Genomic DNA, 15,760 nt, shown 5'->3' with positions numbered 1-15,760 from the left:
TCTACGGGTGTCCGTTCCCCTGTGTTTCTGTATCCAAATTTGTCCCTGCCTCCATGTAGCTCTCTCCGCTCCTGCCCTTGTTCTGACACCTCCCCATGTCCACCGTTATCTCTGTACACACAAGTAGCGTTGTCTCCCTGCGTCCCCCTGTGGAGTCCTCTATCCACCCCTGTCGATGCCTTCATGTAGGGTCGTTCCATATGTTTCTTTATCCACCGGTGTCCCTCCCCCCAGTGTCCCTCCCTGGCCACCACAGCCTCTCGCTCACTCCTCTCTCTGTACGCCACTGCCCGTCCCCACGGGGTATTTCTGGCCAGCAGTGTCACTGCCCCTCCACCGCGTGGGTGGCCCGCCTCGCCCCAGCGCACCACTGTCCGCGCCTGAAGGTCCCAGACTGCTCGCAGACTCAGCCTCAAGCAACCGGAAACCCAACTTTTTTTCTGCTCTGCAAAAGTTTACAGTCGATGCAGCTGTAGAGCGAGGGGCTCCGGCCAAGAGGAACTGCGGCTCTGTGCGGAGGGAGCGGGCTCGGGCAGAGAGGGAGAGGAGGGTCCGGACTGACAGCGGAGACGGGCGCCTGAGAGAGAGCTCGGCACAGACAGCGGTCGCTGGAGCAGCAGGGAGACGCCCGGCAGATGCTGGAGCCTCCAGCGAGCGTCACTATTGACACTGGCGGAGGCTCTGCAGCGGAATAGCGGATCCGAGGCCACGAGCAGCGGAGCTGAAGCCAGGGATGGCTGAGAGCTGAAGCCCCGGAGAGCCGACGCCCCCGACCTCTGAGAGCCGAAGCCCAGTGGCGATACGTCTGCACCCCTGTGTGGCAGACGGTGGAAGCTGCTCGGGCCATGGGCTTTGCAGCTGTGGACCAGACAGCGAGATCTTCAGCCCTGGAAGGGTGAGATCGGCAGTCTCGGTGGGTGAGAACTGCCGCCGCTTTGGATCTGAAGTCCGTAGAGGTTGTGATCTGGATTGGCCAGCGGTTCAAAAAGGGTGAGATCGACCGCCCCGGCGGGTGAGTGAGGTCTGCAGCCCACGGCGAGAGAGGGAGAGAGAGCGAGAGAGGTCTGCAGCGCTGGAAGGGTTACATCTGCAGCCGCGGATCGGTGATAGCCGCATCTCTATAGAAGTGAGATCCGCCGCCCTGGAGGGATGAGACCCGCAGCGCTGCACCAGTGAGATCGGCAAACCCGGGCCAGTGAGATCTGCGAGCCTGGACGAGTGAGATCTGATCGCAGGACCATGGAGGATGTGAGTACTGGGGCTGCTGTTTCTATTTCCTGCCCGGCCCTTTGAACACTTTTGAGAGTTGGGCTGAGGCAGGGAGAGATGTTATGGTAGTAAAAGAACGTCCAGCAGAGAGGGCCTGCAGTGTGCTGACCCTGCACCCCTTCGCCATACCTTGGGCATCCAGTGTGCTGACCCTGAGCCCCTCCTCCACCGAGAGACCCCCGACGTACTGCCCTGGCCTCGTCACTCTCTAGGGCAGTCTACACGCCTGCTCCCCTCCGCTGCCTGCCAGGGGAGCTCCGTTCAGTGCCTTTGCACCACAGCACAGGGCCAGCGCTATCCACCCACCACAAGGACAGCTCTGGCGCGAGAGGTGGACCTTTCAATAATGCAGCAGGTGCAGTAGCACCTGGTCCTGGTTTGTGAGGAGCCATTAAACCCCAATGATGCTTGTGTTACCTTACTAACCAGCCAGGTGTAGCTGACTATACCAGGCCCCCTCCTCCACCACAGCGTCATGTCCAGCTCAAGTGTAGAGGCGCGAGGATCAGTGTACGGGCTCTGCGCACCGGGCTGGCTCTCCCCACTCTCGGCCTTAGGGTACTTACTGACGCTATTCATCCCCACATGAAAGACACCCCCACGGTCCTGACCCTACTCACCCACACTGGCCCTCCTCACTCTCTACCTCAGAAGTATCTCCAGGTTCCTGGTCTTAGCCACCCTCCACATCAGAGGTACCCCAGGAGTGCTGGCCCTACTCACCCTCCACATCAGAAGTACCCCAGGGGTGCTGGCCCTACTCACCCTCCACATCAGACGTACCCCAGGGGTGCTGGCCCAACTCACCCTCCACATCAGAGGAACCCCATGGGACCCCATGGGGTACTGGCCCTACTCACCCTCCACATCAGAAGTACCCCAAGGGTGCTGGCCCAACTCACCCTCCACATCAGAGGAACCCCATGGGACCCCATGGGGTACTGGCCCTACTCACCCTGCACATCAGAGGTACTCCTTGGGTGCTGGCCCTACTCACCCTCCACATCAGAGGTACCCCAGGGGTGCTGGCCCTACTTACCCTCCACATCAGAGGTACCCCAGGGGTGCTGGCCCTACTCAGACTCCACATCAGAGGTACCCCATGGGGTGCTGGCCCTACTCACCCTCCACATCAGAAGTACCCCAGGGGTGCTGGCCCTACTCACCCTCCACATCAGACGTACCCCAGGGGTGCTGGCCCAACTCACCCTCCACATCAGAGGAACCCCATGGGACCCCATGGGGTACTGGCCCTACTCACCCTGCACATCAGAGGTTCTCCATGGGTGCTGGCCCTACTCACCCTCCACATCAGAGGTACCCCAGGGGTGCTGGCCCTACTCACCCTCCACATCAGAGGAACCCCATGGGACCCCATGGGGTACTGGCCCTACTCACCCTGCACATCAGAGGTACTCCATGGGTGCTGGCCCTACTCACCCTCCACATCAGAGGTACCCCAGGGGTGCTGGCCCTACTCACCCTCCACATCAGAGGTACCCCAGGGGTGCTGGCCCTACTCAGACTCCACATCAGAGGTACCCCAGGGGTGCTGGCCCTACTCAGACTCCACATCAGAGGTACCCCATGGGGTGCTGGCCCTACTCACCCTCCACATCAGAGGTACCCCAGAGGTGCTGGCCCTACTCAGACTCCACACCAGAGGTACCCCAGGGGTACTGGCCCTACTCACCCTCCACATCAGAGGTACCCCAGGGGTACTGGCCCTACTCACCCTCCACATCAGAGGTACCCCAGGGGTGCTGGCCCTACTCACCCTCCACATCAGAGGTACCCCAGGGGTGCTGGCCCTACTCACCCTCCACATCAGAGGTACCCTATGGGGTACTGGCCCTACTTATTTATTTATTTATTTTATTTATGCGATTTTATATAGCGCAAACTTTACCCGAAGGTGTCAGAGCGCTTTACATAGGACCCAGTTTCAAACATAAGGACTGAAGGTTACAAGCGGACAAAAAGAAAAATGCAATTTTTTTGACTTACATAAGAACCAGTTGAAAACATACGGATTTAGGATTACATACGTTATAAAAAAAGGTACAAACAGAAAAAATTGTAAATGTACAAGAGATAAAGTCACACAAGGAGGAGATACAAATGGATAAATTCTAGGCATATACTAGTGATATCTCTATCTACTTAGGGAGGGGAAACACATGGATATACTCTAAGAGTCACATAGGAATGGTACAGAGCACAGCGGACTCCTGCATAAACTAGTGATTAGAGTTATCTCTATATACATAGGGAAGGGGTAAGACTGGATATACTCTAAAAGTCACATAGGAATGGTAGAGAGCAAAGCGGACTACGGCATGTTCTAGTGATTAGAGTTATCTCTATATACATAGGGAAGGGATACACATGGATATACTCTAACAGTCACATTGGCGACTAGTCGTTAGAGTTATCTCTATATACATAGGGAAGGGATACACATGGATATACTCTAAAAGTCACATAGGAGACTAGTCATTAGAGTTATCTCTATATACATCGGAAGGGATATGACTGGATATACTCTAAGGGTCACATAGGAATGGTAGAGAGTACAAAGGTCTACTGCATACACTAGTGATTAGAGTTATCTCTATATACATAGTGAGGGGATATGACTGGATATACTCTAAGAGTCGCATAGGAATGGTCTATGGTGCAAGGTCTAAAGCAAATACCATTGATTAGAGTTATTACAATAAGTCAAAGAGCAGAGTTCCATAAGTGTGGATGCAGTCACAGCACAAAGGGAGGGTGGGAGTGATGCAAGGGTATGGAGAGAAGGGGAAGCAGAAGGGAAGAAACATTTGAGGATCATCCACAGGGAAAAGGGTTAAGGACGAGGGAGTGGGAGGAGGGCTAGAGTCCAGAGAAAACTGTCCGAAAACAGCAGCAAGGTGTCGGTCAGGACAGAACAAAAGTCAAGAAGTCCAGGAAAGAAGGTGGGAGCCCAGGTGGGAGATGAAGTTGGAGGCCAGCCGTAGGCGCATCGCCGTCTTGGAGAGCCTGCGGTCATCCGACTCGGTGGGCATGAGAGTGCGCAAGGTGGTGAAGGTGTTGGTGTGGTCACGCGTTGGCCATGGGGCGCTGCCCAGGCAGGTTAAGAGCAGGCCCCGCGTGGTGCCTATCTTCGCTCTGCGGTCACTGGCGGCCGCCATCTTAGGTCCAGGCAAGTTGCAAGGAGGGTGGTGCATGGGGAGCCGCCGCAGCACTAGGGGCCAGTTGTGCGCCCCCCGCCCAGATATGTTAGCGGGAGGCTCCGCTAGGAATCAGCGAGCAGCCAGCGACCCTACCTCCCGGGTTGTTGTCGTCGGGTGGGCACCTCACAATAAGGCACTGCAAATGTCCGGTAGATCGTAGATGCAGAGGTACATCAGAGGTACCACAGGGGTGCTGGCCCTACTCACCCTCCACATCAGAGGTACCCTATGGGGTACTGGCCCTACTCACCCTGAACATCAGAGGTACCCCATGGGGTACTGGCCCTACTCACCCTGCACATCAGAGGTACCCCATGGGGTACTGGCCCTACTCACCCTGCACATCAGAGGAGCCCCTCCTCACCCTGCACCACAAGAGCACTCTCAGTGCACCTACCTCCTCACTCGCCATCTCAGAAGTACCTTTGGGGTACTGACGAGGTGCAAGCCTCAAAAAAACAAACAACCACAAAAAAAAAAACTGCTCCTGACTTTGTGTGCATAGAGAGCCTTGATTTAATATGTTGCAAAGGAGCTTCCTGATATTTGTACGATTCTAAGTATATTTACTTAGACATGAGTATAAATGTACCCACTACTTTTCCGAAGGTTTGCTGAACTTGATTTTTGTGTGTATGTTAAATAAAAAAAATACAGTTGTTCCAGACGAGCCTATTAAAATGTTTGATTAAAAATGGTTGTAAAAAACACTGGATGTATTTAAAGCACTGTATTCCTCCTGAAGTGTATGCATACAGCCTCAACGCAGACCCCGCTGAATCCTCAAATGTCCTCAACTCTGACCCCACTGCATTTTAATGAGTCAAACACCTCCCTCTGTTTCCCTACAAACCTTCCCAAAGAAGATGTACATATGGATAGCTGTGCATACCACATGGATAGCTGTGCATACCACATGGATAGCAGTACATACCACATGGATAACAGTGCATACCACATGGATAACAGTACATACCACATGGATAGCAGTACATACCACATGGATAGCAGTACATACCACACGGATAGCTGCTCATACTCCCGCTCATCCGTTCCCTGAAAGGAGTAACTGGTTCAGCCTCACCCAATGAAACGCACCCTGCGGAATTATTCCTAAAATCCACACGGTAGATTGACAAATCTGTTGGCCTTATTTATCCTTTGTGTATATGTTGTCAGCCTTCTCTGGATCTCTTTAAGGGCCGAATTCACAAAGCTTTTTCTGTTAGGAGGTGTGACTTAACTCCATGCCTACTCCTGACTCTTCAGTCACCCTATAAAGTCTCTAATGCTGCTTCTTCTGGGTAGTGAAATGTCTAAAATCATTGTGCGGGGGCCACAGAAAAAAAATGTAAGCCGACATCTTAAAGATTTCAGCAGAATGTGTCAACATACACATATTCTGTATGCAGTGTTAATGGATTCGAGCCGTATGTAAATGTTTTGGTAATTGCAATTGCATCCGTATAGCACTTCATAGGGGTGGTGAGTGCTTGGTTGGAAGGGTGTCTAATTTGCTGTGGGCCAATGTGGTTTGCAGGTGGGTGACCAGGGCGGGGATTTTATAGCGCCTGTGATGGAGGGAAGATGAGTATGAGCTATGGCGCACTCTGTATTATAGCAGCTGGCTGATGCCGTGTACTATGTGGTCCCATGTTCAGTTTGTGGTGTCTACCGAAGATTTAGCATCACACCCTGTGCTGGGTGCAGCAGTGAGGACACTCTTGTAGGGTCTAGAGAGAGATGAGAGAGAAATCCACCTCAATGGACTATCTCCCAGGCATCCCTTATGAGTTCTTATAATTCTTAAATATTTTTTAGTGCTGCAGGGTTTTCAATAGTGAATACAGCGAGGAACCTGCTGGAATTGAACCTCCAAGATGGCAGAGGTGAGCGTCAGATCTCTTTTTGCATTGGTTGTCTGACCTCTTCTTTTTGAATGGCATCGTTTTAGGTGGCTTGATGGTGGTTGCTTGTCATTATAATTTTATCCTATGGGATTTAGATGCCAAGTGCATGTTGTGGTCGTTCTACAGATCCAAACCTGAGCTAGAGAGTAAAGCCCCAGTCTGGTCTGTACTGGTAACAACTAGTGGGGCAAGCACCATTTTAAACGGGCCTCCGAGATAGTGTGATTGTTGTGCAGCCTGATTACAGACCGGCTGTGGTGTAGTCAGCTCTGGTGTTCCTGTGACATTAAGGTCACTCTTGAGAGGAGTTTGTTCCTCATCTGTTGATGCCAATGTGCCAGGTCAGTTCTGTGTCTTCATCTTGAGAACGGCTATGTTTTTACTTCCTTCCTGTTTTCCAGATGTTCTTGCATAATTCATATCAGCTGACCAGATGTTTGAGTTTCGACACCTTTACTGAAAATTCTGTCCTGCCAGTGTCCTATTTCCTGTACGAAGGAATGCTGAGCTGAGGTGCGAGTTTTGAGAGTTTTGAGAGTAGTGTCCTGTTCTGGGAGTGCCATTAGAAATCTGCTTGCAGGACCCTCAGGCCTTTCCCTGGGTGGCTCCATGGACGATGGATGCAAAGTGCCTTGAAGTTGAAGTTGAAGGTGAAGGGTTTTGTAAAGCGCTCTACTACCAGGCGGTTTCTTGGCGCTGTAGAAGGAACCTGAAACTGAGGGAAAGAGGGGAGAGGTGTTAAGAGGAGTAGGTGTTAAGAGGAGTAGGCGGAAGAAAAGAGATGGGTTTTCAAAGCTGCCCGAAAGTCAAGGTAAGAGGGAGTAGATCTGATAGCTAAGGGAAGGTCATTCCAGAAGAGTGGAGCGAGTGTCGAGAACCTGGAGCCACCCGATTTCTTTTTGCTGAAGCGGGGGACCTGGAGAAGGGACTGGGTGGAGGAACGGATATTTCTGGTTGGAGTATAGGCAGTGATTTTAGATCTGATGAATGCAGGGGCAGTGCCAGCTAGGGACATGAAAGTCAGGCAGCCCATCTTGAAAAGTGAGCTTTCCTGATGGGGAGCCAATGGAGGGTCTTGAGCAGGGTGGTGGTGTGGCTGGATTTGGGGAGCCTGTAGATGAGGCGCGCCGCTTGATTCTGGATGAGCTGTAGGCGCCGGCACTCATAGGCAGGGATGCCCACATGGAGGGCATTGCCGTAATCTAGGCGAGATAGAATCATTGCCAGAGTGATGATTTTGAGGGCTTCGGCTGAGAAGTAGCGCACGACTTTGCGGATGGTTCTCAGGGACCGAAAGCAAGAGGAGACCACCGAGCTGATTTGAGGTCGCAGAGAGAGATCTTGGCTTACTGTAATACCCAGGGTTTTCACAGAGGCAGAGGGAGACGGGGGAGAACCAAAGATGGGGGGCCAGAAAGCGGAGGACCAAGGATTAGAGGGACCACCGATAAGAACAAGCTCCCTTTTATCGGGGTTCAATTTTAGTTGGTTGAGGTTCATCCAGTTGTAGATGAAGGTAAGAATGGAGTGGACCGTGGAGATAGAATCAGAAGAGGGGGTGAGGTTAAAAATAAGGTGGAGGTCATCGGCGTAATTGAACGCCGTGACCTCCATGCCCTGTAAAGCAACGATGAGTGGGTGTATGCAGAGGTTAAACAGGAGGGTGGAAAGTGAGGAGCCCTGGGGGACTCCACAGGAGACCGAGCGAGTAGGGGCCATAAAGCCCTCCAGACGAACAGCCTGAGAGCGGTCTGCTAAAAAGGAGGTGAGCCAGGCCAGAGCCTACCCTCGAATGCCGGCGCCCCTGACACGGTCGAGAAGGATGGAGTGGTCGACCTTGTCAAAGGCAGCAGAGAGATCGAGGAGGACTAGGGCCTGGGGGGAGTTGGAGTCGGCGCTACATCTGAGCTCATTGACTACCGAAAGAATAACAGATTCCGTGGAGTGAGCCGGCCTAAAGCCGGCCTGGTGGTTTGTTAGAAGGTGATGTGTCTCAATGTAGTTGGAAAGTGAGGAGGTGATGTGGCTCTCCAAGATCTTACCTAGGAGTGGAAGGAGTGAAATGGGTCTAAAGTTGGAGGGGATGGTGGGGTCGGCGCCGGGTTTCTTTATGCTAGGAATAACCGTAGCTGATTTGAACGCGTCAGGTACGGTGCCTAGGGAGATGGAGGCGTTGAGCAGAGTCAGAGGGTAGGCTGAACAGTGGGAAAAGATTTCCCTTAGGATGTGAGCCGGGCAGGCATCAGCAGGGGAGCCTGTTTTGACCTTTCCCAGCAGGGAGCAGAAGGCCTCTTCGGAGATTGCGGAAACTGGTCAAAGGAGGAAGCAGGTGGGGGTAAGGCAGGGCAAAAGAAGGAGGGAGGTGCCAGGGGGATGTTCTGCTTTATAGTGGTGATCTTCTCGATAAAGAAGTCAATAAGAGTGTTGCAGAGGGATTGGGAGGGGATGGGTCTGGGCACAACTCTGTCGGAAGCAGCACGCTCATTCACAATCGTGAAGATCTCCTTGGGTTTATTGGCTGCCCGATGGATTTTCTCAGGGAAGTGTTCTAACTTGGCTGTGAGTATAGCCTTTTTGTAGGCCCGAAGGAGAGTCAGGTAATGAGTCTTGAGATCCGGGCAGTAACTGCAGCGCCAATGGCGCTCGGCCTGCCGGAGTGCCAGTTTTTGGGTTTTCAGGGTGTCAGAGAACCAACGGTTGGCGTCATGGAGGCGGTGTGTTCTAACCCGTCTGAGAGGTGCAACTAGATTGCAAGCTTCTAAGAGCCAGTTATCAATGGTAGTTTCCTGCCTGTTAGGGCGGGGGCATTTCTGCCAGGGTGGGAGCGGAAGAGGCTAGGGAATGGCCTAAGGCGGTAAGATCCACCCTATTCCAGTTGCGAGCAAAGATATTTTTGGGGAGAGGAGGGGTATTGATCTTCCCCAGGGGAGTGGAAAAGGTAATCAGGGAGTGGTCAGACCAAACACAAGGGGATATCGAGGCCGGCGAGATTGAGAGGTTGGTAGACCAAACTTGGTCAAGAATGTGACCGTGAGTGTGGGTGGGGGAGAAGATGTGAGGGGTAAAGTTCAGGCAATGGAGAGTGTCGGAGAAATCTTTGGACATGGTATCTTCATGTGGATCACCCGGCCAAAAGTTGAAATCACCCAATAGGAGAACAGCAGCATTGTTAACCACAAAAGTAGCCAATAGATCCTGTATGGCTGGAATGAAATGGGGCATAGGTTGAGGGGGACGATAAAGAAGCACAAGAGTGAGTGGGATCGCGAGATTAGTGGAGTGTACTATCAGAAGGTCAACGGAAGGAATAGGCTGGTGGGCAATGGGCTGGAATTGGAAGTTAGATTGTACTATCATTGCCACACCACCGCCGGTCTTCCCCTCAGGGCGGTTGGCGCGGAGGATGTAGTAGGGCTCCGGAAGGGAAGTAAGGATGTCGGGTAGGGAAGCGCCGTGGTACCAGGTTTCCGTGAGAAATAAGATCTCAGGTTTGGTGGTCTCGAGGAGGTCAAAGAGCTCTAATTGGTGCTTGACCTTAGACCGGGTATTGAGGAGGAAAACTGAGGCCGTGGAAGGGAGGCCTTCCAAGTGCTGGGAGTGGGAGGGTGAAGGGGCTGGACTTGACAGCACCGTGCGGGGGTCAGGGTGTGGGTATGAGCAGTTGGTGGCTTCAGGTTGATCAATATCAAGGGAGTTGATCCGGGCCAGGGTGAAAGGGCTGATAGGCCAGTCACCGTGGCAGGCCAGAAGTTGGTTGAGCGAGTAAGTGGGGGGCTGGGCAAGGTTGATGGCCCCGGGGCCCGGCCTGGCGCGGACGGGCGCAGATGGGCTTGCCTTTGGCACGCAGGCGGCGCGCCCGCTGCACGGCCGTGGTAAGCACATCGTTAAAGGGAGAGCAGAGGGGGGCGTGGCCGAGCGGCAGTGGGCGTGGCCTGGGCCGAAGGCTTCTCTGACAATGGCAGCAATCCCGCGGCAGCGCCTTAATCGGCTGCGCGGAGCAAAGTAATCAGGGGAGCAGGGGTGAGTGTCCCAAGGCGATGGTGGTCACAAGTGTAGTTAAAAACAAATCACACAAATAAGTTTAAAAATAACAACACTCCCGGCTTCCGCTTCAGGAGTCCGATCCCTTCTAAGACGCGCTGAGAATAGGGGGCAATTTATATAGTGGGGGGGGCGTGGCCGAGCAGCAGTGGGCGTGGCCTGGGCCGAGGGCTTCCCTGACAATGGCGGCAATCCCACGGCAGCGCCTTAATCGGCTGCGGGGAGCAAATTAATCAGGGGAGCAGGGGTGAGTGTCCCAAGGCGAGGGTGGTCACAAGTGAGGTTAAAAACAAATCACACAAATAAGTTTAAAAATAACAACACCCCCGGCTTCCACCTCAGAAGTCCGATCCCTTCTGAGACGCGCTGGGAATAGGGCGCGATTTATATAGTGGGGGGGAGGCGTGGCCCGGCGGCAGTGGCCGTGGCCTGGGCCGAGGGCTTCCCTGACAATGGCGGCAATCCCGTGGCAGCGCCTTAATCGGCTGCGTGGAGCAAAGTAATCAGGGGAGCTGGGGTGAGTGTCCCAAGGTGAGGGTGGTCACAAGTGAGGTTAAAAACAAATCACACAAATAAGTTTAAGAATAACAATACTCCCGGCTTCCGCCTCAGGAGTCCGATCCCTTCTATACAAAGTGTCTAGCTACCAGCAACCATTGGTGCCTGTTGCGCCAATGTCATGCATTCTCACGGACAGAGGTGTAGTAGCAGTCTTGCTGCGGTGTTTTGGATGCTTGGAGTAGTAAGAAGACTTCACTGTACAAGCTGTGGGCGAGAATGAACTGTAGTTGCTGAGGATACTCCAGGGAAGGGAAGATTCGTCTTGTTGTATTAACCATCCCGAGTCACAAAGATGCAGTGTTGAAAGTACATGTACACACCAACCTGGGCCTGGTCCACCCAGGCTAGCCGGCTTTGCTGTTGACCAGAAGAGCCCCCTTACTCCTTCCTGCAAGATGCTGCATGGAACTCTGAAGCACCACTCCAAGGCGCCTTATAGGCATACAATATCTTCTTCTCTTATTACAAACACACAACGAATCCAGTAATAATAATTATAAACATTCCTTTATAGTACAGTGCTTGAATGGTCTAATGATGGTATTGATCTTGCTGGAAATGAGATGTGTTCCAGTAAACGTAAGCATACCAGCAACAGTACAAAGAAAAACACTATACACATGTTCCATAGGGTTGGTAAGAATCACGAGCGAACCGAGGAAGGTTCATTCAGGAACATTACAATTTCTCTTGCCTTAGAGGAATAACATCTCTCAGTGTTCACATTGGGTCCGATTACAAGTCAGGCGGAGCAGAATTCTCATGTGGAATTCCGCTCCGCCCCATCACAGTTGCTCGGGTGTTCCTGCACCCAGATTTATGGGTGTGGGAACAGTGAACCTGACTGTAGCGGCAAGAAAAATCAGCCGATAAAATTACTTAAGGATTCAGCTACAATAGCAGACAATCCTCTGTCCCCGCCCGACCTCTTTCTGCAGCAGGAGGGGAGTGCGAAATGCCCCCCCCCAACTCCCGCCTGAGCACTTTTCCCTCTTAAACATCTCTCTTCCTCCATCCCCTATTGTCTCCCAGCTCTTACATTTACCACCTGCTCTAAGATAGACATCACCCACTACCACCGGGTCCCAAACTAGAACAATTCAATTTTACAAACTGCTTGCAACCTGCCGTTGACCACTTCATGTACACCAATACCTTGTTCCTAAGAATTTCCTCTTTGTAACCTTTCCACTGATTATTGCTATCAACAAAATTCGTCTCTTTTCCGTATTTATTTCCAAACGTCCAGCCACCATAGAATCAAATTTGTAACTTTATCACAGCCAGTCATAAAGATTAGAATTCACAGTTTCTGCAGGTTACTGTTCCCTACACACCTCTCACTCAGTACACTTACTGTGCTTGCAGTCCTTTACAACCTTTATTGAGAGATAATCACCAAAAATAAAGTAAACACAAGGAGATAATGGACGAAGCACTGAAACTTTTTAGACACTCACCCCCAGTCACAGATCTGGATTGAATCCATCATGGTTCTTTAGCTCATTTCGCCACCCTAGTTCAGACCCAGCTATATGCAAATCAGCCTTGTCCCTGTGCCTCATGGGAACAGTCCAGCCCAAACTGCCTAACCAGGTCTTCCCTGAACCGGAACCAAACATCCTTAGACTGGTTTCGAGGTAACACCCCTCATCAAACAGGCTACCTTGAATCCAGTGGCAAAATGATAAAGGGACCCACATCTGGGTATACCCTGCCAACTTAAGGCAAAATATAATACCATACCTCCTATTACACAAATACGTGCACTCAGCATCTTTGGAACAACCACATAACCAGCTATCCTGTATGCTAAGGTCCGCCTTGGCATACTCCCCCCCTAGCTAATACTCCCTCACCCACCAATTCATTTAGAGCGTGGAAAAGCATTGACATTCCCGCTTCTCAGTCATCACTATTAACCTCCTTGCCACCCTTTGTGAATGACCCTGAATTAGGAGCTAACAATTATACTAACTGGATACAAAACACTGTCAATTTGACAGTTCCTCTAAAGAAACAATCCACCAACAGGGCTTTTAAATCTTCACCCTGGTACAATGATGCTCTTAGACAAGAAAAACAAAAGTGCAGACGACAGGAACGCAGATGGAGACGTGACTACGACCCAGATCAAAAATCCCTCTACAAAGTCATGATGTCTAATTACAAGCAACAAATTATCATGGAAAAAAGTAAATTCTATAGTAACCAAATCAATCTTGCACAGGACTCGACTAAACAACTTTTTCAGGTAGTGACGCGTCTCTCTGGACAAACAGCGACCACTCCGATCACAGCCACTCAAGAGCTATGTAACTCCTTGGCGAATCACTTCCAAAAGAAAGTTACAGATATCTTTACCCAATTCAAGGCCCACTCAACCAGCATTGGACACCCTTCTTCCACTCCTAATGACTATAGGCCCCTTTCCTGGGCAGGCTCCAACCCTCCTCACTCAGGCCCCTCCGGCTTTTTCCAGGAATTCACCCAGGTTCCTTCAGAACTGGTATCCCATTTCATATGTACCACGAACTCCGGATCGCCGGAAGACCCATGCCCCCCTTCCATTCTCAAAAACTTTTCAGACATTATAGGTCCAAAACTCTCAGAAATGTTTAATGTCATGTTTTCGTCCACAACCTTTCCTTCCATTTGGAAGAAAGCGACCATCAAACCTCTCATTAAGAAAAGTTCCTTAGACCCTTCGGTAGTCGCCAATTATCGCCCAATAGCCTGCCTCCCGCTTCCCGCCAAAATTGTGGAAAAGATCATGAACAGCCAAATCTCAGAATTTATAGGCCAAAACAACTGTCTTTTTAACACCCAATTTGGCTTCCGGAAGGGACACGGGACGGAGACTGCGCTCATTAAAGCTACAGAGGAAATTAGGATGACTCTTGATGGTGGAGGATCAGCAGTGCTTATTCTGCTGGACCTGTCAGCAGCTTTTGACACGGTCGATCACTCCATCTTGATCGACCGTGTCACAACGGCAGGGATTACAGGTGCTGCTAAGGACCTTATCGCCTCTTTCCTCACTGATCGAGTACAGTCAGTCGCCTTCGGCAATTTCAATTCACCTCCTTTTACTCTCCCTTGTGGTGTCCCCCAGGGATCCTCGCTAAGTCCAACACTATTCAATATCTATGTGTCGGACTTGGCGAGGATCATAAAAATCCATCACCTGGCGGTGACATCCTACGCTGATGACACCCAGATTGTCTTAGCCATTAACAAAAATGGAGATGAAGTGGCTTCCAATTTTAATCTGGAGATGTTAGCAATAAGTAATTGGATGTCAACAAATTGTTTGAAGCTGAACTCCAATAAAACGGAGGTGATGATGTTTGGTAATCTCTCCCCTGCCTGGTCTCCCACTTGGTGGCCGGATGCCCTGGCCCCCCCCCCCCCCCCCCCCCCCCCAGTGACCAAGGCAAGAAATCTCGGAGTTTTACTGGATACCAAACTCACTTTCATGCACCACGTTAATGCGGTAGTATCTTCCTCATTCTACACCATGAGAATGATTAAAAAACTTCTACCCTATCTCCCCATGAATATGGCAAAAACCCTGGTCAGCGCACTGGTCATGTCTCGCATAGAAAATTGCAATGCCCTTTTAGTCAATGCTCAGGAAGGAGTCCTAAAAAAGCTGCAATTGGTACAGAATGCTGCGGCCAGACTGATCACAGCAACCCCCAAGTATACTTCCATATCTGGCACAATTGAACAGCTTCACTGGCTACCAGTAAAGAAAAGAACCAAATTCAAAGCTCTATGCATTGCGTATAAAGCAATCCACGCTCAAGGCCCAGCCTTTCTAAAAGATGTATTCTGCCCTTATAAACCTGTTAGATCCCTTCGATCTTCCACAGCTGGTCTTATGCAGGTTCCCAGGACTAAGAAGGTCTCCTGGGGAGACAGATCCTTTATAGTGACCACCACCAAACTATGGAATAGTCTTCCACACCATATCAAAACTTGTACTTCCCTTCTCTCTTTCCGCAAACAGATAAAGACCTGGCTGTTCAAGCAATAACTACTCATGGACTAGTTCAGTGGACACTCAGCGCCGAGACACCCTCGGGTATTTGTGCGCTTAACAAATTTTCCAAAATAAATAAATACATTTAAATCATCCACTTTATCACACAGTTTATGCATTTCACTTTTTAATTTGCCTGAGGATACCATGAACTCACCCTAAGGGGGCTCAGGCCATGGAAACTCATGAATGAATGAATTTCCCTTATCAAGAACTGAATCCTTATCAATATTTCTCAGGTAACCCTTCCCTGCAACATGCTCACTCAACACCCTTTTTAGGTCTCGCCTACGCTGCGCGCATGAGTTGAATAGGAGAGACCTTTAGCAATCGGTTCGCTTTTTCGCCCAAAAACGTGCACGCGTTGCATTGCTTTCAATGGCAACGCGTGCACGTTTGGCGATGTCCTTGCGGGAGCGAGCTTTCAAAACCATCTGTTAGTAATTTAAAGATGGTTCCTGCTCACTCCCCCAAGGGAAACCGGCGCAGGCCCCCTCCTTTCTCCCCTCCCGCCTCCTTTCAGTGCGAGGCGTGCGCTGAAAGGAGGCATAGTTTTTTTTTACTTTTCGATTTTTCCCTGCATGCGATTAAACATAATTTAAATTAGGGCTGGAACCTTAACACGAAAGGCCCTGGCTTTACTACATATCTGATGTTTTCCAAGCCCACCAGTGAGCAATTCATGCTTCCAGGACGTGCTCTTTGCATTC

General features: G+C 50.9%; 1 protein-coding gene across 1 annotated transcript in view; it reads left to right on the top strand.

The window, feature by feature from the left end:
• Positions 1 to 408: 408 nt before the first annotated feature.
• Positions 409 to 15,760, top strand: part of PLEKHO2 (pleckstrin homology domain containing O2) — a 169,628-nt gene continuing 154,276 nt past the window's right edge. Inside the window, exon 1 of the mRNA XM_086958050.1 lies at positions 409 to 1,248. Within this exon, the coding sequence (XP_086814176.1) occupies positions 1,240 to 1,248 (9 nt within the window). The 5' untranslated portion in view covers positions 409 to 1,239. The remainder of the gene's footprint in view (positions 1,249 to 15,760) is intronic.

Source organism: Lissotriton vulgaris, chromosome 2_1 (assembly GCF_964263255.1).
Source record: "Lissotriton vulgaris chromosome 2_1, aLisVul1.2, whole genome shotgun sequence".
Classification (NCBI taxonomy): domain Eukaryota; kingdom Metazoa; phylum Chordata; class Amphibia; order Caudata; family Salamandridae; genus Lissotriton; species Lissotriton vulgaris.
The sequence above is the reverse complement of the archived record's forward strand: the minus strand, read 5'-3'. Positions and strand labels throughout refer to the sequence as shown.